The sequence below is a fragment of the Podarcis cretensis genome (genome assembly GCF_951804945.1).
Source record: "Podarcis cretensis genome assembly, chromosome: 8".
NCBI lineage: Eukaryota > Metazoa > Chordata > Lepidosauria > Squamata > Lacertidae > Podarcis > Podarcis cretensis.
Window position 1 is genome coordinate 22502384 of NC_137177.1, and position 21563 is coordinate 22523946.

The 21563-nt window shown below is 41.9% G+C and overlaps 1 protein-coding gene and 1 long non-coding RNA gene across 6 annotated transcripts in view; both read right to left on the minus strand.

Moving 5' to 3' along the window:
- Positions 1–11428, minus strand: part of SCMH1 (Scm polycomb group protein homolog 1) — a 44357-nt gene extending 32929 nt beyond the window's left edge. For 2 of the 5 annotated variants that reach the window (XM_079986027.1, XM_079986029.1), the window contains exons 1-3: positions 11007–11427; positions 6282–6346; positions 3050–3135 (exon numbers count right to left, since the gene is read on the minus strand). In XM_079986027.1, coding sequence (XP_079842153.1) covers positions 3050–3074 — 25 coding nt within the window. In that variant the 5' untranslated portion in view covers positions 3075–3135; positions 6282–6346; positions 11007–11427. Of the gene's footprint in view, positions 1–3049; positions 3136–6281; positions 6347–11006 lie in introns of all 5 variants that reach the window. The other 3 variants (XM_079986025.1, XM_079986026.1, XM_079986028.1) reach the window with 3 other exon arrangements.
- The window catches only part of LOC307221807, a 232419-nt gene that overhangs the window by 97527 nt on the left and 113329 nt on the right, over positions 1–21563 (minus strand). The window lies entirely within an intron of this gene.

Here is a 21563-nt window from a genome sequence, read left to right on the forward strand (position 1 = left end):
ACTGCTAAAATAATTCCATTAGAGAAAACAAATACACCTTCAACTGCTTTCTAGAAAGCCAATTGCACTGACAGGAAACGGCCTGGCTAAAAGCACAGGTGCTGCTTTTGAAGCATATTGCATAATATTCATAACCAGAGGTCACAACGGTAGCAGTGGCTGGAGGATACAGATTCCATGAAGAAAATAATCAGCTGAACAGAAGGCTGAAATCAAAGACCAGACAACCACGCTGCAGACTAATCAACCAGCATCACTATTATCAAGTTCTCCAGCTGCCTCTCAGCATGCTCACATAGGCTTCTGTTTTCCTCCATTTACTTTCACACTATTAAAAGGACAAGTGGTGCTAGAGAGGGACTAACTTCTGTAAGATGAACAACCAGAGGTGCAAAAACAATCTGAAAGAAGTGGGGTGGTAGAGAGAGAAGGAGTAGCAGCACCACCACTGTAAATCAGACAAGGAATTTCCTGGAACAATCCTTGCACTTTGTATGGCATATATGAATAGAAAGCAGAATCAGATACTACCTTCTTAGCTGGATTTTTTTCCTTCTTTCCTTTATATCAAAATTGCTAGTCAACTGCTCAGAGTCAGGGAGAAAAAGGCTAATTCAGCTGCAAAGAAAAATCTGCCTTAAATGCATATGCCACAGACACAATCACAATTTGCCTTGCAGTCGGAGAAAATATTATAGTCACTAGAGAAAAGTGCCATGAGGTAGGCTGGTTGTTGGTTTCATGCCTCATTAAAGGGAAGGATGCATCTGCCAACACAGCACCAGCTTGCACCATGCTGGGAGTATAAGCAGATGGTGCCAAAGCAGCAACACAGGCTCAGAAGAGCTTCCTTCAGCTGGCCTAGCTGTAAACAGAATGGCAAGCTAGGCTCCCTTAAAAAGTAATTATGGGCAGAAAGTTCATCTGTGTGTGTGCAGAAAAGTGGAGTCTATGCTGATGGAAGCCAAAACACTTCCTACCACGAAGCAACATAGTCAAACTAAGTGCAGTATCAGCTACAACTACATTGCAACGTCAGTGGCCAAGGCAACATACAAAATAATCTTACATAGAAGGCAGACCCCTGTCCAACTTAAGCTTGACCAAGCCATTACTTCCTTAGATATATACCAGTGAGCAGTGCAATCCATGTTGAATGGGGTGGATGAGGATACTGCATAGTCTCTCCTCTGTTAAGTCTCCACTGGAGAGGAGGAGTGACACTGGGGTTTGCTGGGGGTGGTGGTGCTGAAGAGGGAGCTCAGCCACAGTGCAGACCCAACTTGCCCACTCAGATGGCAAGCTACTGCTAGGTATTCTCCTGCAAGAGGCAGCCAGCAGAAAGGGATTATTGAAAGGTGGGGTGCCAACAGCTGTGGATCAGAAAATCAGAAAGTAGTGCCTCCACCTTCCACCCATGCCAAGGATGTGCTAGTTAATCCCCTGCTCTGTCCCACAATCTGGATTAAAATTGTTCATTAAGTGCTTCTGAGGTCTATGGGAGTATGTTTACAAAAGACTGAGTCCTCTCCAGGGAGTACAAGTTGTCCCGAAACGCTTTTTTACTCAAATCACACTCACCCACCACTGCCATCACTAATGTGGTCACCTGATAGGCACCAGGGTGGGGTTAAATCCTGTGCTAGCAGGGTGTCCCTGTTCCCAGCACCGTGTATCCAATCTGAGCAGATTTTAAGCCTGCTCATTAGTTGATGAGGAGGTTAAATCCTGTTCACTTTTGCAGGATTCCATGCAAATCCTACCTGATTCAGGAAGGGGTTGGCATTGCAATCCCCTGCTAAGAGTTTCTCCTCATTATTTTCGCAAAGGTTTCCATGAAAACTTGCATGGGATCCCATGCTAAAATGATGGGAACACTCACCCTTTAATAGGAGATTCTGAGGCTGCCCCCCTTATTTGATTCAGCAACAGGTGTGCATCAGGATCCCATGCTGAAATTGAGACTTTTTCTATCATTGTTTTAGCAGGGGTTTCCATTCAACCCCTGGCTAAGATGAAGAAAGAAACCCTCCCCTTTTAGCAGCACTTTGAGGTCCCAGCTTCAAGTACCTTACACATGTCAGGTGGCTGACAAGTGGGAGGCCCTACCCACTTGCCAAATTTGGTCCACTAGGGTGATCCTGGTAAGGATTTGGCCCATGCAGCTAAAAAGGTTCCCCACTCATGCTATACACACCTCAATCTTGGAAGGGGCTATATGCTGTGTGCACACTATTTGCTCACTGAGAACTGCTCCATTTGCAGCTCAAAAGAACTATTCAGATAATGAAAATGAAATGTGCAAAAAGTTCGGTAAGAATTCAAGGTAACATTCCTCCTTCACCTGTGTATTACTCGTCTCAGTGCATGCATCCCCAGCTCCTAATGTCAGGTTACCAAACTACGTTGTACTTGTTTATCATCATGTACAAAAGTTTGGTTTTGAGGATATCTGTACACATCTGAAGAAAAACAACTCATCAAACTGTATGGCTGAGAGGTTGTGCTAACATCTGAATGAAATGCTTCATTATAAATGTAGAAATAAGGCTTTTGATAATGAGATCTGCACAGCTTATGCAGTGAATATTCTTTGGGAAGATAGACATTTGTTACATATCCCATGTTTGAAGGGTCTTTCACAATAAAGTTGAAAATCCTATGGAGATTTACTTCAGAGTGGGCCCCACTGCACTGAGACACATGCATGCATTCATCATGCATAATGAATCATGGTGTAATAAGTTCTGTCTGGTCTGAAGCAGCCCTGAACACACTCACAAAAGAAAGAAAAAGGATGAATTTATGTACAGATCTGTTGGTGTAAAAGAAGAAAACAAAATGGGATATGCATGTCTGTTAATTTCATCTCTCCACAGAAATCTGAGGTAGTTTTATGGACCTGGTTTCCAAATGTTGTCCATAATTTTGCTTGTCCAGATGGTTGAAAAAGCATCTATAGCTTTCATATCTGGCCCCATTAATATATTTAAGGATATATCAATAAATCAGTTACATGGGCTTTCCTTGTTTGAGGATTACTGCTTACCTTTCTGAGGGCTTGGTTTCCGCATTATATTGCCTCTTACAGGTCCTCACCCTGGAACTGGCTCCGCTTTTCTAATCTGAATTTATCTGGGGGGGGGGGGGGGAGGAAAGAGATGAAATATTACATCCTCTTAGGAACTTCATGACTTTTTCGCAACCAATATACAGGAAAATAAGTAATCTCAGCTCCATGATTTCCTAAATTAACCTGATTCGGATCCATTATAGTCTGCTTTCGGGCCTGGTTTTGGAACAAAAAGTGCAAAGGTTATCCTAATGAATAATCTGTGCCAAGAGATGGATAGAGAACTGTACTCTACTCTACTTCGAGATCTTTTGATACCATCAGCCATGATACCCTTCTGGGTTTCCTGGCTTTGATGGGAACATGCAATACCACTCTTCATTGGTTCCATTCCTATCTGGACAGATGGATCTAGAAAGTGGAGGCTGCAGATAGCTGTTTTAGCCCAGGTCCTTTGGCCTGTGGGAAACCATAAGGCTCCTTTTAGTTAGAAGAGTGGGATGGCATATCAAGAGTGATTATGTTTTCTAACCAACTTATATCTCAAAAATATTGTGGCCAACTTAAAAATAATTTATTCTGTTAAAAATAAATCATTATTGTAATATACTGTAACTCCCTCGTTTTCTAAGAGTTGAGTTCATTGCAATAATGCTTTCAAGTTATGAGTGCCAGAAATACAGCTTTGCAACAAAAAGTTGAGATTTGCATGATTTCCAGTGAGACTTCAAGGTGTGTAATAAAAATAAACTGACAACTTTATGAAACAGCCAAGGGACCAACTCACTAATGAAATGCTGACAGTTTACTTCAACAATGGCTTTCACCATAAACATCAAACTTTTAAGTTTACAGGTATAATTGATAACATAATAAATTCAAAAGAACATCCTATGTCTGCTTTTTTATATTTGATCCCAAGAAAGGTTTTGCTCTTGGCCTTTGTTTAAGAAGCAAACAGACCTGATAGTTACAATAATTAGGAGAAAAAAATAAATAAAGCTAGCACAATTATAGTCACCAGCCATTTGTGTTTTATTACACAAAATATTTTGTGCCCACTTAGTTGATCTTTGTTAGAGACATTTACAACCTGCTGCAGTGCTAATTTATTCAGAAATAAAAGTCATGCTAAGTCCCAGAGGACTTACTCCCATCCCAGGCAAGTGAACAGAATGCTAACTAATTGTAAAGTTATCTTGTACTAAGTTAAAATTAATTGTGGCAGAACAGTTGTTTCCCCCCAGCAAGAGATGAAAATGATTTGAAAGAGGGCTTGCAACGTAAACATGTGCAATCATTTTACTTTTGTGTTGTTTGAAAAACCTGCTTTGCAAGAAGTAACCATGAGATAACTATAGTGTGGATATAATATAGAAAGTATTACTGCTCTCAAAAACTACTCCTGCTTCTAGCCTTTGGCCAAAACACCCCTGCCCCAACTCACCTTCCTCAAGTGTTCTTACAGTTTTTCCAAAAAATAAGCAGAATACATAGAGACAAAGTCCCATAGTAAACACCCCTCTATATTGCAGGCAACCTATCTTTACTGCAGGGAATATTTACCTTCCAGTAAGCTCTTCTGAGCTGAAAAACATCCATGCACATGGAGCCTACTTTCTGGCTACTGGCCTCCTCTTAAAAGAGCAAAACAGCAGGGGACACTGGAAGGGGAGAACAGGGCAAAGACCTTCTGGCAGTCAGCCCAGAAAGGATCTGAGCTAACAGAAATACCACGAGGCAGTGACCAGGGAGCATAAGTTCCCTGTCTACTGAGAAGTCACCTGGCTGCGTGCTCTTCAAGCTGGAATCAAGCCTGCTAAGCAGGAGATGGCAGGAGATAGGCCTAAGCTACTGCAAAGAGGGGAGACATTTCTGAATATACAGGCAAAAGAAGGATCCTAGACCTGTAAGTCAGCTGAAGACGATTACAAGGCATATGAAGGAAGTTCTTGGCTTGTCTCTAAAAGTCTTATCTTTAATGTCCCAGAATATACTGTGAGAGACCAAGCATAAATCATAGGACTAAGAAGCTTCTAAGAGAACTGGTTTCCTACATCAGCAATTTGTATGTGTACTCACAGGATCAACTCTTTAACACCCACCGCCCCAAACATTTATTTACATCCTTCTAAACACTGAAGGCATCATTAACACTCTGGGGGAAATGCTACACTATGCTCTCAGCATGTTCAACAGGAGAGCAGCAAACATTTCCAGCAATTTATAAACTGGAGTAGTTTCTCAGATAGCGTTATCACAAAGGAGAGGGAGTCTCTTGTAGTATCTGGCACAGTGTCAGATGTTCCAACTGTATTTTTGAATGGGAGAAGAGCTAACAGCCACATATACTTGCATGGTTACAGTGACATGCCAGAAAAACCACAGCATGAAAGGATTCTGGACTGCTTTGCTGCTGTAGATGCAAGAGCAAACTAGAGCAGGAGCCAACATTTTGGGTGAATGTAGAAGTGCCAACTTTAGCAAAGTAGAGGGAGTAACCTCAGAGGGTTTGTGCGAATTTATAATTCAGATGTCTAACAGGCACCATGATCACTGACCATTTTCAGTAATACTGTAGAAATAATTAAGAGAGTTAAAAGTCACTAAGTTCTAAAGTTGATATACTGCCTCTCCTGCATATACTGTTGCACAGTTATAAATATCCTGTGAGAACAGGTCTTACAACTTTGCCTTGTTCTGAGATGAAGAAAAGTGTTTCCCCATGTTCCCTTATCAAACAAGAACAATAAAATGACAATTGTGGAAATTCTCACTCTGATTATGGAGATCATGGAGCCATTTTTCAACAACTGTTCTCAATGCAGGTTACAAATAAAGAAAAACAAAGAACTATTAAAATTACAGAAATAGTAGTGGGGTATTATAAAAGTTGCAGATGAAAAACAGAGAGGTGATGCTGAAACAATACTGTAGTTATAAAAGGCTTGCCAAAAGAGAAAGATCTTGGCAACTTGTTTTAAAGGGGCCAATCTCCTGAATCTGTTATGCTGAATTTAGCAACTGATTTCATAGTTTGGAGGCCACCAGTGAAAACAATTTTTCAGTGCTGGCCACAACACTAATAGATTATGAGAATGCCAATAGGTTTTCCCTCCTAGAACTCAAAGAGGAGGAACATAAGGAAGAAGGTACTCCCAAAGCACTAAGCACCTCTGCAAAGTCCATCATAAGGATATATACAAACCAGAAAGGTGGCCTTCACCAGCATCTCAAGTGGCTGCTCTTGAAAGAGGAAACCACATCCACTTCCTATGATACAAAAAGACAAAAAACAATTGATGGTCAAATATACCATTACAACAGCCTTGCTTTTAACAAGTCAATCTAATATTTCTTTCAGCTTCCCTTTCTGGGTAAGAGTGGGAAGCTTGCAGGCTGGGTTCCATAAGTGGCATAGGCACTGTAAGTGGCCATGGGATAAAATGTCTCCCTCTCTCACACACCCACTCTCTCTGGTGGTGCTATATTGCTCTAGTCAGCAGATCAAAGGCAAAACTACCCCTAAGGCACAAGTGGCAGCACATTGTAAAGTGATACATTTACATTTTTTGAACTTGGCTTGTGAACTATAGGATACAGGGCCAAAATAGATGCACCATGCAACATTTATTGTTTGCCCTTGTGTGTCCTTTTGCTAGAGGAAACAAGCCAACAGCCAGTTTGGGGAAGCCAAGCTGAATCAGGACTGTGGCAAGAGGGTTTTTTTTAGTTTAGTTTTTTTGTGTTTTTTAGAATTGCACCTTCACACCTGCTCTCATTGGTACCAATGTAAGCTTTTCTCCCATTGTGGATAGCAGGCACAGGAGGTGGGTTGCTGGAATTCCAACCAGGATTTCAACTGGGGCCAACCCCCTCCATTGGCCCAACCTGGTTACTACCCACTTGAACCTATTGCCAATCAATTTCACTGGGCGACTGACTACCAATTCTCCTGTTACGAGCAAGGAACAAAAAGTTCTCGCTATGCACTTCTTCCATACCATGTATAATGGTATATTTGCAAGAAAATACCAAGACAAAGTTTCATTTTACAAGAAGCATATTTCAATTGCACTTTCCAACGGAAGCTTCCTTCAAAGAGCTCCTCCATACTTCTGTTTGCCACATCACTTTCCTCTTTTTGCCACTGAGGTGAAACAAAGGGCAAGCTCTCGTGCAGACTCTGGAGGCTCTTGTGAGATCTTGTGGGGCTGTCCAAGATCTTGCAAGAGCAAGTTTGTGAATTTTAAAAGCTCTTTAAGTTTTTAAGCTACCCACCTTGGATGCATTTTCAGCTGGCCAGTTGCCAAGGATATAAAGCTGCAATCGCGCAAGTTAAATGTGTGCAAAATGTGAGTCAACTGTATTTTAAAATCAACACCTCTAGGCATAAACTTTCTTGCCATAAGTAAACTTGGTCAATTTCCAAGTATCGCGGATAGAGGGGTAACATTTCCATATTCTAGAAAAGCTTAAGCCCAAACACTTTTCTTCAGAAAAATTACCCACAGGTAAAACCACAGCTTTTCTTTGAAACCTCCAAAGGATGACAATTTTACAATTATTCTAGAGTTGATAGACCTTTAAATAGCTTTTGCTAATGCTTATCTTAAACTGGTCTTTATTTAAAACTATTTCTTATAGTACTGTATCTGGTAAACTAGAAAAACAATTTTCCTTCCTCTTTCTTAATGGACGGTTGCACATTTTTATTTATTTATTACCCCACCTTTCTTCCACATATAACACAATGCAGCATATATAAGGTTCCCAGGCAGTCTCCCTTCCAGACACTGCCTAGACCCAGGCCTGCAAAGCTTCACAAGGCAGCTGCATCACATGCCTTCAGGCCAAGTGTACATTTATTCTTATAAAAAGGCATCTAGAATTTGGAAGGGGGAAGCAGTGGAGAGGGGGAGTTTTAAGTGGCAAAATTACCAGCAGGGAAAGGGTGATTATTCTCCAGACAAGACTGCAGACTTTTGAGGATGCTTTTTAGTTAGTTTAATTTTTTTTTTAAAAAAAATGGGGCATACATATGTTACATTTCTACTCTGTGCCAAATGTTTCCCAAAACACAATCTTTACTATGTCACATATTGGCTACTGTGCATCTGTACATCAAAAGATGATTCAGTAGTATGTTGCATACCCTAGCATTTCAGTTATAATCTACTGAACAACACAATATATTTGCCTTGTTTGCAGGTAATGCTGAGCCAAACAAACAGTGAGTGATAAACCAATATCAAACCTTGGTTACAGCCAGTGTTTGAAACTCCCATTGTTCTAGGCACATTTTGTGACAGGGAATTTCATCAGCACGAACAGTTTCTGAGCTCTGGGCACAGTACTGCGCCTAAGATTTCAGATTAAAACTGAGGTGGAAGGAAAGGAGGACCTTTTTCTGCCTCCCCACCTTCAGCTAATCTCTGAAGACTGGAGAAGAGACCCTCTTAAGAATATTAGGGGTGTGTGCAGAGGAAGAACTAGACCATGTGAAAAATGAACACAATATTTTAGCTACAGTTCATTCATTTTCAGCTTTGTATTCTTGTTATAAAAAGAGCGCACCTAGACATTCTGTTGTTGCGCCCTCAACCTAGGTTTAAGGTGCCATTCAGCTCCTAGCTTTCACATCTCAATTTCTAACACTGGTTACAGCACATGGTTTGTTTGGAGTGAGACAAACCTAGGTTCACACACAATGCTAAGTCAGGCCTTAGCTTAGCTGTGGGTAGCACAGCACCAGCAGGACCTAGGGAGGATAGAAGTAGATGAGATTTTTGTTCTGGGTACCCACAAGCTTGCTTGCATTTGCTAAGCCATAGTTAGGCTTAGAGTTAATATGCAAACTGGGCCACTATCATCTGTATGGCCTCCATTTCAGCAACATGAAATTGCCTCATTTAGATGGCTAGGTCCCTCCTTGTTTTCCCGAATACATGTGTTTAGCCAAGATTTTAATCCTTTAGAGGAGAGACTATATGCATCCTTTTCTGACAGGCTAGACAAGATTCTAGAGTTTACTGATGAGTGAACAATCACCATGACAGACCAAGCATCAATAATCAAAGCAACAGCTACAGCAAGCCTATCAACTGACTGCAGTATGCAGACAAGTATAGTACAGGACTTTCTGCAGGTAGCATTTAATATAATTCATCCTCACTCCTAAAATGATTGTGGAAAGCAAGTCTCATTTACTTCAGAGATTTGACTAGTAATGTGCTTAGAAAGTTCACTTTGAACTTGAACCCGTTCCCCAGAAGGGAATACGGCAGTTTATCAAAATGTCTGTCATTTTTTTTGTTTTTTAAGTTGTAACTTGTAACATAGAACTACACTCAAAGTAGAAAGATGAAACCCCTTAAGTTGATTTGTGCATTCAGTTTTCAAAACTACAAGAATGACAGATATATACCAACAACCAAAGCAATATATACACACATTAGAGACCAAATGATATATATTTATATTCGACATTTGTTCATAACACAATACACTATGCTATTTCCTAAATTCTATAAACTATCCTGATGCCATATACTTTATATAGAAACTTTTTATATATTAAACTTCTTTCATTCCAACAGAACATACATCCCCACCTGACATTATGTTTAGGATCTGAATGTGAGGCATTGCTAAGAGAGGACATCTGGATAATAGTGGAGGATGGAAAAAGTTCAGACTAAGTTCGTCTATCAATAATTCAACACATTTCAAAACAACAATAATTAAAACCAATCTGGTAATAAAATCCACAAATGACCTCATGTGACAACCTCAGTCACTTTTACAGATTCAAAGCAATCAAGGGGAAACAGTGAAGCAAATGAAAAAGTGCAGGTAACACCCAAGTCCCAACACAATATAGAGTTATTCTGGAATAAAGTAGAAGAGAAGTATATGGGGGGGGGGCGGTTAGTCCAAAGTGTGTGTTTAACAGCCTCCTGTAAACTTTTATTTTGGAAGAGCCAAAAGACTGATAAGGGAGGATTCCCAGGTAAAGGAGATAAAGAAGGGAAGGAAAGGGCATGGGTGAAAGATATCAAAACACTGGATCAGAACTTAAGAAGAAAGGCAGTTGTCTTAAATAAGGAAAAGTAGTCGGCATGCCTGCTGTTACCAACAACTATCCTGCCAGATGCCTCCAGGAAGCCTTCAGCAGGTCAGGAAGGCAGCTATCCTGCCCGCTGATATGCTCTCCCCCCTCCTCCCCCAGCACGTGTTATTTCAAAGGTATACTGCCTCTAAACACAGAGGCTCCATTTTACCATGACTAACAGCCCTCGATAAATCGACCGGATCTATCTTCCTCCATAGATTTGGCCACACACACAAAGTGGCCGTCGCCACATCATATGGCAGCCAATTCCATATGAATTAATTAGACTCGTGTGCCAGAGGATGCTCCAGAGATGGCGGGGGGGGGGGGCGGGTTGGAGAAGAGAGAGGAAGGCGAAGGAATAGAGGAGCAGGCTTCGTATAACGGGGGGAGGGGGGGGAGGGGATTTTGGAACAATAATTCTAACAATGAGCGGCAACAACAACAACAACAACACCCTGTTAAAGCGAGCGAGCAGCACCCACCAGACAAGGAGGCGCTGCACCCCACCCAGCAGGCCCGCGGGGTCAGGAGGCATCACCCCAAGGAAGGGGAAAAGTCAGGGCCCACGATGCGTGAGGCAGGCAGCGCTATGGGCCGCTCGCTGTCACTCCGCCAGGATGGGCTCGGCTGCCCCTGGAGGGCCCGGGCCTTTGCTGGGCTGCGGGGAGCACAGCCCCCCTCTCCCCAACCCCTCGCTGGGCAGCCAGGCCGTGCCCGGCTCCGAAGCCCCGCTGCTGGCAGGTTCCAGGCCGAGGCGGCCTCCCCGCTTGGAAGCGTCGCCGCCGCCGCCGCCGCGGCCTCTTCGCTGCTGCTCACCTGCGGCCGCCGGGGCTCCCTCCTCTCACTCCCTCGCCACCGTTATCGCCGCCGCCATGTTCCGAAGCGCAGGGAGGTGGTGATGGTGGGGAAGGGGGTGGGGGAGATGAGGGAGGGAAGGAAGGAGCCTGCCCGGCCCAGCCTCGCTCGGCCCAGCAGCGCCGCCCCCTGCCGCCTCAGGACGAGCCGGGGAGCCCCGGCCTGTCAGGGGAAGCGGGAAAGAGCCCAGACATCCTCCTCCGCCTCCGCCTCGCGCCGGGTGGCGGGAGCAGCGCCGCTGCTTCACAGCGCTGAGACGACGACAGCCGAGATGAGAAGGAGCCTCGCCTGCAACCCCGGCGGCAACATCAGTCCGCGGCCTCTCCGCGCCGTTTCCCTCCTCAAAAGGCCGCCGCCGCCGCGACAGCCTCTCCGCCGCCGCGTCTCCGCCTCACACAAAACAAGAGGCAGTTCAATAGGCCCAACACAAACACACACAATTCCAACCCTCCCATCGCGCCGCACAGATAATTCTGCTTTCCCGGCTGCATTCGCTTTTTAACGTAGCGTTGTTGTTTGAATTTATATACCGCCCTATACCCGGAGGTCTCAGGGCGGGTCACATAAAAAGATCACAGTATATAAAATAAAAATAAAACCCACTCAGTGCTCGGTAGTGGCGCCCTCCCTGTGGAACGCCCTCCCACCAGATGTCAAAGAGAACAACAACTACCAGACTTCTATAAATAATAAACTATTATTATTATTATTATTATTATTTATTTATTTACGTATAAGCTAAACAAGCTATAGCTTAGGGCCCCTCTTGGGGGCCTCCGAAAAAAACAAGGAAAAAAAACCCCTACATACAGCAAGTGTGTTTTCTGTTGTTTAGGCTCCTATGATGTAAATATTTTGTTATGTGAAAATGGCTTTAGATACCTATTAGGTCCATAAGTTACCATATAGCATATATTCAGCACAAAAAACAGTGACCATATGTTGTCGACAAAGGACAGTTGGACAGATAAAGGGCCCCATTACCTTCAGTAGCTTAGGGTCTCATCAAACCTAGATCCGACACTGCCCGGGGGTCTCAGGGCGGTTCACATAAAAAGACCAACAGTATATAAAATAAAAATAAAAGCAATAACCCAATTGTTTAATTACATTGAGATCAAAAGAAGAAAGAGATAGAATATTGAATTTGCATTACCAAAAGGCATTGGTGATCCAAAATTGTCAGATACAGATTTTTAAGGACATTCCTAAATACATTTTAGAGGTGAGAACATACTACAAGAGTCTAGTAGACCTGCTGAAGAAAAACACCATACCATTCAGATGGGAATTTCCACAAGGATTGTCCTTTAACTTCAATGGAAGGAAGATTAAAATAAAAACAATTCAGGACAAAGAACTATTTCTAGAGAAGTATCTGGAGGATTTGCAGAAAGGAACCGTGGAGGAGAGGGAACCACCCGATATAGCAAATTTGTCATTTGGACTTTCACTACCACCATCGGAGGAAGAGCAGAAGCTTGGAGCAGTTGGAGGAACAGCTACCTAAATACAAAATGTCTCTGCAACTCCTTAGTTGGAACTGTAATGGTTTGAACCTTCCTCGGAAAAGAAGACAGGTTTTTCACATTCTGAAGAAAGAACAATTAGACATAATATGTTTGCAAGAAACCCATATCGCCAGGATACACAGGAAATTATTAATAAATAAGAGACTCGGTCAAGAATTCATCTCATCAGACAAAGTAAAGAAAAGAGGTGTGGTGATCTATGCAAAGGAAAAGTTGGCTCCAAAATTAATATTTAAAGATGAACAAGGAAGATACCTGGCAATTGAAATACAAATTCAAGGAGAAAAGATATTAATTGTGGGAGTTTATGCCCCAAATGAAGGGAAGGCCGAATTCTTTAGGAAGTTGCATGAGACATTAGTTGACTTTTTAGATTATAAAATCCTAATGATGGGAGACATGAACGGAGTTGTTTCAACAAACATGGATAAAGCACAGAGACAAGTGATTTCAAAAGAAGGGAGACTACCAAAGATCTTTTTCGAAATGACTGAAACTATGGACTTGATTGATATTTGGAGAATAAAGAATCCTCTAGAGAGAGAGGGAACCTTCTTCTCTGAAGCAAAAATGACATGGACAAGAATAGACCAAATTTGGATTTCTAGTAGTCTGGCGTCAAGAACAAAAAAAGTAGAAATCTGCCCAAAAACGTGCTCCGACCACAATGCGGTCAAGATGGAGATGAAACTAACAACAACTGGTTCCTTTAGATGGAGAATGAATGACACCCTATTCAAGGATGAAGAGATCCATAAGAAGGCCCTTAAAACAATAAAAGATTATTTTGAGATCAACAGGAAAACAGATGTGGAAAAAAGAATAATTTGGGACGCAAGCAAAGCCGTGATGCGAGGTTTCCTAATTCAACAAAATTCCATTAAGAGGAAGCAACAAAATGAAAAGAAGGAAAAAATTTTAGAAAAAATAAAAGAAGGAGAGAAGAAGTTGAGGTCTAAACCAAAGTCTCATGAGATTTTGAGAGAAATAAAGTTTCATCAGATGCAATACATGGAACTTATGAACCAACAAATAGAATGGAAGATAAAGCAAATGAGACAAAAAACTTTTGAGTCAGCGGATAAATGTGGGAAACTTCTGTCATGGCAATTGAAAAAAAGGCAGAAAATGAACACGGTAACAAGTTTAGAAATGGATGGAAAGATTATCCACAAACCCAATGAGATCAACAATTGTTTTCAAAGCTTTTTTAAGAAATTGTATGCACAAGGGCCAACTAACGAGCAAGAAATAGAAGAATTCATTAGAAAATACGGCTTACCAAAAATCTCAGAACAAAGTAAAAGGATCTTAAATGAGGAAATAACAGAACAAGAAATAGAGGGTGCCATTCAAAATATGAAATTGGGAAAATCACCAGGACCAGATGGCCTGACGGCCAAATACTACAAATTGCTGAAAGAATGGCTGATACAACCATTGAAGGAAGTTTGCAATGAAATTTTAAAGGGGAAAAAGGCACCTGAATCGTGGAAAGAGGCTTTCATCTCACTTATACCGAAAACAGAGACTGAGAAGAACCAAGTTAAAAACTACCGCCCTATATCTTTACTTAATGTGGATTACAAAATTTTTGCAGACATTTTGGCAAAAAGATTGAAAAGAGTGTTGGTAGATGAGATTCATAAGGACCAAACAGGCTTTCTCCCAGGTAGACATATGTCAGACAATGTGAGGAACATTATAGACATTTTGGAGCTGCTGGACGTTGACATTAATAGGAAAGCAGTTTTGATTTTTGTGGACGCGGAGAAAGCCTTTGACAACATTTGTTGGACTTTTATGAAAAAGAATCTCCAAGGGATGGGGGTAGGACAAGGTTTTGAAAACGGTATAGGTGCAATATACTCTCAACAAAAGGCCAAATTAATTGTAAATAACGTGGTAACAGAAGAAATACCTATAGAAAAAGGTACACGACAGGGCTGCCCAATATCTCCTTTGCTTTTTATATCGGTCCTGGTTTTCACTGGTGGCCTCCAAACTATGAAATCAGTTGCTATAGCTTAGGGCCCCTCTTGGGGGCCTCCGAAAAAAACAAGGAAAAAAAACCCCTACATACAGCAAGTGTGTTTTCTGTTGTTTAGGCTCCTATGATGTAAATATTTTGTTATGTGAAAATGGCTTTAGATACCTATTAGGTCCATAAGTTACCATATAGCATATATTCAGCACAAAAAACAGTGACCATATGTTGTCGACAAAGGACAGTTGGACAGATAAAGGGCCCCATTACCTTCAGTAGCTTAGGGTCTCATCAAACCTAGATCCGACACTGCCCGGGGGTCTCAGGGCGGTTCACATAAAAAGACCAACAGTATATAAAATAAAAATAAAAGCAATAACCCAATAATACCCTGCCCCCCTGTACTGTTGTGCTGGGAACTTAGGATAGTTCTGCCCTGGGAACTTAGGATGAATAATAACAATAGTAACAGTAATAGTAATTTTCTGGTTCCTCATTCCTGGGAAATCAGATGTTCTAATTCATACACGTTTTGGGACGTGGGTGAGAGGGAGAAATGGGCTTATCCTGAGTCGCAGATGGGGAAAGGAGATGGTAAAACGGTGAGGACCAGAAGGAAAGGAAATGCAGGAAAGTTGTTAATTAAAGAAGAAGGAAAAATAGCTGTTGATAGCACAAACTTTCTAGCATTGGAGAACCAACACTATAGTTGTAGCCTGAACATTGTCCTCGCCAGGGAATCGTTTGCCCGCGTCTGAACCTTGTCCTCGCCAGGGAATCGTTTGCCCGCGTCCCCAGTACCGAAGAGAGAGCAAAAAGCACCAGGAAAGATTCTTCTTTGGAGAAAAGAGTTTATTGTAATCTGTGCACAGAGACAACCAGCAGAATAGGTTCTGAAAAACTGGTTGTGAAGCAATACACTTCAGCAAACTTTCTTATACTTTCTGAACATTCTCCCCCCTCCCATACCTTCTCCAAACTTCTCCAATCAGCTGGCAAATGTTCAACTTATTCCCTTATATGGCACATCTATATTGCTTGCTAAACATCTTCCGGGTTGGCGCCATCGCCGAATGGCGGACTCCCTCCGAGCTCCGGAGGGAGCCTGCTCGGCAGGGGCTGGGTTCTACCGCGCCGGCGACGCGGGGACCCTCAAAAACCATGGGCGCTGAAACCCATGGGCATGGTGACTCGGCGGGCACCGTTTGCGTCCCCCCCAACCCGCGAAGGAGCCTTTTTAAAGGCTGCGGAGCGGGTGACAGGGGGGGGTGCTGTGAGTCCTCCGCTTCCCCTGCCGAGCGAAGCCGCATGCCATTCGACGGAGAGCGCTGACTTCTTCCATTGAAAATTTGGACTTTAAAAGAATAACCCGTGAGTAATTGGAACTTGGATTAAAAAAGGGGAAAAATTCTTTTTAAATTCGGAGCGAGCGGGGGAGGTGCAAAAAGGAAGTCAGCCTCCCCCCTGTTGTAGAGGAGCTAAAGCAAAGGATTTGACAACTAAGATCGAGTGCAACCTTTTTTTGATAAAATTATTAACTTCGCGATGGAAAATTATAAGACTGGGCTGGAGGAGAAAAGTGGAATGTGAATTAAAAGGCAACCCCCCCCGGAAACCCCGGGAGCGATCCGTAAGAGCGCCGGGAGAGGAGAAAAAGAGGTTTTGACAGCTGTCAAAGGAGCTGTCAAAGCGGAAGAACAAAAAGAGAACTTTGTTACGAGGACTTTGCTGGTCACATTTGTTACAAATTGGATATAAATTGTTTAAAACAAGGAATAATAAGTTACTTTGACTGTTGGGTGTGATCGGGAAGGAAACTGAGCTACTATAATCCCTCTAGAGGAGCTGTGGGACACTACAAGTATTGTTGGCATCGAATTTGAATAGGACTTTTTAACTCCTGGGAAACTGCAGAAATGGAACACTATTTTGTCTACAGAGGTCTACACACTAAAGGAGACAATAGATTTATCTATTGAAGAATGGAAGGGACTTGACGTAATGTTTTGTTCCTGAATAACAAAGCCTCTGCAGAGGAATTAGAAGCTTTTTGGAATTAGAACATTTGTGCAGGAGAGCAGGAAAAAAAAAAAAAGAGGAGGAGAGAGAACAACAAGAATAACAAGAACTGGACAAAGTTGGAAGATTGGACATGTGAAATCAAAGATGACCAAAAGACGGCAAAGACTAATAAAAAGACGGCAAAGCGGACTGGTGAAGGACTGTGGTTTAGATGTGGGAGCTCCAGGATGACAGTAGATATTGACGGACATTGGGAACGCAACCGGGAAAGGGGGGAGGGAAATTTGGAATCCAAAGGGTGTTAAATTACATTTTATTCTTTTTTCTATTTTTCTGTTTATTTTAATCTGTATTGCATATTAAAGAGGGGAACTCGTGGAAGGGAACAGGTTGATTTTAGGGGATGGGAAAATATTTTTTAAATTGGGTCAATGATAAATAATTTTAAAATTTGGGGTAAGAATTTGTTGAATCTATTTGAAAGAATTGGAATACAAGAGGGGGAGGGGAGGGGAAGTCCTGGAAGGATGCCAATGAAAATTAGGTTTTAAATTTGGATGTTTTTCTTTTTCTGTTATATTTGAAAATCTTTAATAAATATTATTTTTTTAAAAAATATATTGCTTGCTAAACATTCCCTCATACATGTCTTTCTGCTGGCTAAGCACTCCCCCTCCCCTTTTGCTTATTCGTGTCTTTCTTATCTTTGCATTACTAAGGCAGGAAGCGCAAGGCAGGAAACGGCCTCCTTAGCAGGCCTGGTTAAATTTGCAAACAGCTGCAGTTTCTTGCTAGCTGACAAGGCAGGAAATGGACTCTTGACCTGCCAGACAGATTTAGCAAACAGCCACTGGCTGTGTGCTAACTGTCTGACCACAATTGCAGAAGTAGGATTAGCACAGGATTAGCACAGGAATTTACTGCAGATAATATTTGAGAGCAACCCTTCTTAGGTACAAAGTACAGAGAATATTGAGAGAAACCCTTCCCATCTCCATAGTGTTAGGAAATTCATCCTCTTAATTCAATTCACTGGATGTCTTGATGAATTGCAATTTGGCGGTTTCACTTTGTCTCCTTTTGAAGTTCCCTTTGTTCCAGAATAGGCACCTTAAGGTCAGTTACAGTGTCCAGGAGGTTAAAATGTCCCCCACTGGTTTTGGAATATTGCTATTTCAGATTTCTGTCCATTTATTCTTTTCTATTGCTTTCCTTTCCTTAGGATCATATCAGCAAGGCTGATTCAGTACTAATTTGGAAACATACCTTATCAGAAATGTTTGCCTCTGTTAATAATAATAGTACAGTGGTACCTCGGGTTACAGCCACTTCAGGTTACAGACGCTTCAGGTTACAGACTCTGCTAACCTGGAAGTAGTATCACGGGTTAAGAACTTTGCTTCAGGATGACAACAGAAATTGCACGATAGCAGCGCAGCGGGAGGCCCCATTAGCTAAAGTACCTCAGGTTAAGAACACAGTTTCAGGTTAAGAACGGACCTCCAGAAATAATTAAGTTCTTAACCAGAGGTACCACTGTAACAGTAGCAGCAACAACAATAACAACTCATCTTCATCAACAACAACAGCTTTCTGCATTTTCCCCAGAATATAGAAAGAATTAACTGGGACCTTAATGTGTTTTGGTGGCGGTGGTGGGGGGAGCAGATAGATCACATTGGTTCTTAGTGCACCATGGAATAAGATTAATAAGAATGACATTGGGGAGCTTATAAACTGATATACTCCACAGCATATAACTTTCATTGTCTGCTACTTATCCTCCATATAAACTCCCCACCACATCCTTCCTGTGTCCCTATATAAAACTTACATGGGTCTCTTGACAGGTGAGGCAATATGCCATCACTTCAACCACCCTCCCTACAATAACGATAACTGTTTTATTCATAATACAGAGAGTTCCTAACAATATTTCTACCCATTAGACACCCTGGTTATTCTTTCTGCAAGTTATCACCTATATATAGGAAGCATGCATGCATGTGAAGAGTTCGGACTGTTCGGTCACCTATTGTTTTCCCTGTCCCCTGCTTCCAAAAGAAGTACTGTATTCATAACGACACATTCAGCCAAGGAAGAGAACTGTGCCTGGTGTGTGACATGCAATGAGCATGAAACGGATTAGGTGCATTGCCCAACAAGGATTCAGCTGAGGTTATTATGTTTCTGGCTAGGAACATCCTGCAATGTTCCCTTGTCTTCCCACCCTTTCCAATATCAGTAGATTAGTACAGTATATGCAACATGTCAAAACAAAATGCTCATGCCACAGATACAGATTAGTTGCAGTGAGCAGGCAATATTTTATAAATCTTTTCAATATTAGAAGAAATGTTTTAATATTAGAAGCAACAGAAAGACAAAGATATGCAAGGACCACACTTCTACTTGGAAGACTGATCTCTAAAGAGAAGGCAAAAATAACAAATCTTTGTAAAGTAAGAAAGCTGTGAAGAGACATTTACAGTATTCTCCTATGCATGTTTACGCTATGTCCCATTGAGTTCAATTAGACTTGCTTCCAGGTACATGTGCATGGATTGTAGCTTGAAAGGGGATGAAGAATGGGAAAGGTCAATAAGGAAGGGGGGGGAAGGAGGAAGAGACCGCTGAGGAATATTTGGTTATTAAATGAATTCTAGTCAGTATGGCCTAATAATGCTATTCAGTCAAGAATTCTGAAGGAGTGAGCTGGCCAGATCTCAGAAGCACTAGGTAGCACTATAACATAAAACAATACAGTGGTACTTTGAGTTACAGGCGCTTCAGGTTACAGGCACTTCAGGTTACAGACTCCGCTAACCCAGAAATAGTACCTCGGATTAAGAACTTTACTTCAGGATGAGAACAGAAATCATGTAGTGGTGGTGCGGCGGCAGCGGGAGGCCCCATTAGCTAAAGTGGTGCCTCGGGTTAAGAACAGTTTCAGGTTAAGAACGGACCTCCAGAACACATTAAGTTCGTAACCCGAAGTACCACTGTATAACTGGACTTCAGCAAAATCTGTGAACTAGGTGCCCATGCCGTGGTGGGAAATACGCAAAGAAAGGAAAGCTGGAGAAATTAAAACCATATTTGGTCCTGAGCAGAGGACTTCAACATAGATTTTGGTGGGAAGACAAATTGCAGCTGAATGGAAACGACGCTGCATGTGATGAATACAGGACAGAATGGGAAATGGTGCCTTTTCACATCGGTACCTGGAGAGGCCCACAGGAAAAAGGCTTCATGTGCCAGTCATAGCTCTCAGTGCTGTTTGGGCTGACGCTTGTGAGGGAAAAGAGCATTGAGCAACTGTTGGGATGTCTGCTATGAGTCCTTTGCTGCGGTTCCTCCATCTGTGCCTGTGATTGTGATTGTAAAGGGTCTGTAAATACCCAGGAGTGTGTGTGTGTGTGTGTGTGTGTGTGAGAGAGAGAGAGAGAGAGAGAGGAGGGGAAGGATGTATCCCGTTTCACCCAAATGTGAGGGAGCGAAGCTGGGTGTGATTATCCGTTTCCAGTGCTATCTCCAGTTAGTTACACTTCTCTAGACCCACGAGACTGGCTTTGGTGCTAATTTGCCATAATTTTCAGAAAGGTGTGTGAGAGTTTTGTATTATGTCTAGAGTTCCCAAGAATCTCTCTGCAGCAGGGAACAAATTATTTTGTTTATATATCTTGAATCCTAAGTGCTCCATGTGGGAATATTTAGTCATGGAGATTTGCAGCCTGCCTGTCTCAGGGGCTTGTGGCAGGCAGTAGTGTTGTATAAATATTCCTTGTCCAAAGGCTCATGATCTAAAACAGAGAATGGGAATCTGGGTGTGTGTGCAAAAAAGGAGAGGAACAAAATGGAAAGGGACAAAAATAAAGTGGGGATGCCATGCAGAAATTTTCCATCTATTCAGTGTTTTTTTCTGTGCGGTGGTGGTGGTGGTGGGGTATGCAGGGGTACATGTACTCCTAAACATTTTGTGAATCTAAGTTTGGCCTCATTGTGGGGCAGTATTTCAATATGAGTAGGAAAACGAGAGCACCCCTAAACAATTTTTTTTAAAGAAAGAAAGCACGGCATCTATTCTTTCTAAGGGAATTTAGACGCACCCCCCCCTCGTGCAGTCCCAATTCTCTGTGGAAATAATATTTTCTGCTCTCTTATGAACAAGCAAATCTGCATTATAAAAACTCAAAATGACAAGCACAGATGTCCCTCGTGCAGCAATTTTCTCTCACTCTCAAAACATGTTAATTTCTACATTCATGCCCATGTTGTTAAATTATCATAGTATTTTTTTTAAAAGAATCAACATTAAAAAACAACAACTTGCGAAGTCTAGATTATATGTGGAGAAGGTGCCTAAGGGAACTCAGTCGGGTGTTTTTTAGGGTTTCAGTCTTAATTTGAGCCTTTGTGCAGTACGATATGTGGTAAATACCAAGTTTTGTCCTTATTTATTTATTTAGATTTATTTCTAACAGTATATCTAGACTGCCATATCAAATGAAACAGCTGCAAAGGCCTGTCAGCATAAAAGGGTATTTGAGAGATGCCTGAAAGTTAAAAATGAGGGTTATTGAATCTCTGCTGGAAGAATGTTCTACAGTATGAGACCAGCAACACCAATACCACATTTCAGGGTCAAGGGTTCTCCCAGGATGGTTCACAATTAAAAGCATGAAATGAATTTAAAATATAAAGCAATGGAAAGCATAAAACAATAGCCATTGAACAATACCAGCCGTTAAGATTATTTCAATAACATTATTCAGTTAAAAGGGTTGGAATAGTCAAGACTTAAAAACCCATTTTAAAACCACTAGGAAGGGAGCAAAATGCACACCCTGCACATGCCACAGGGACAGGGCCAACACTGAAAAGGCCCTGTTTCTTGGGCTGCCAACCGGATAGATAGATAGATAGATAGATAGATAGATAGATAGATATTGGGGTTGTGATGATTAGTTCAATGAA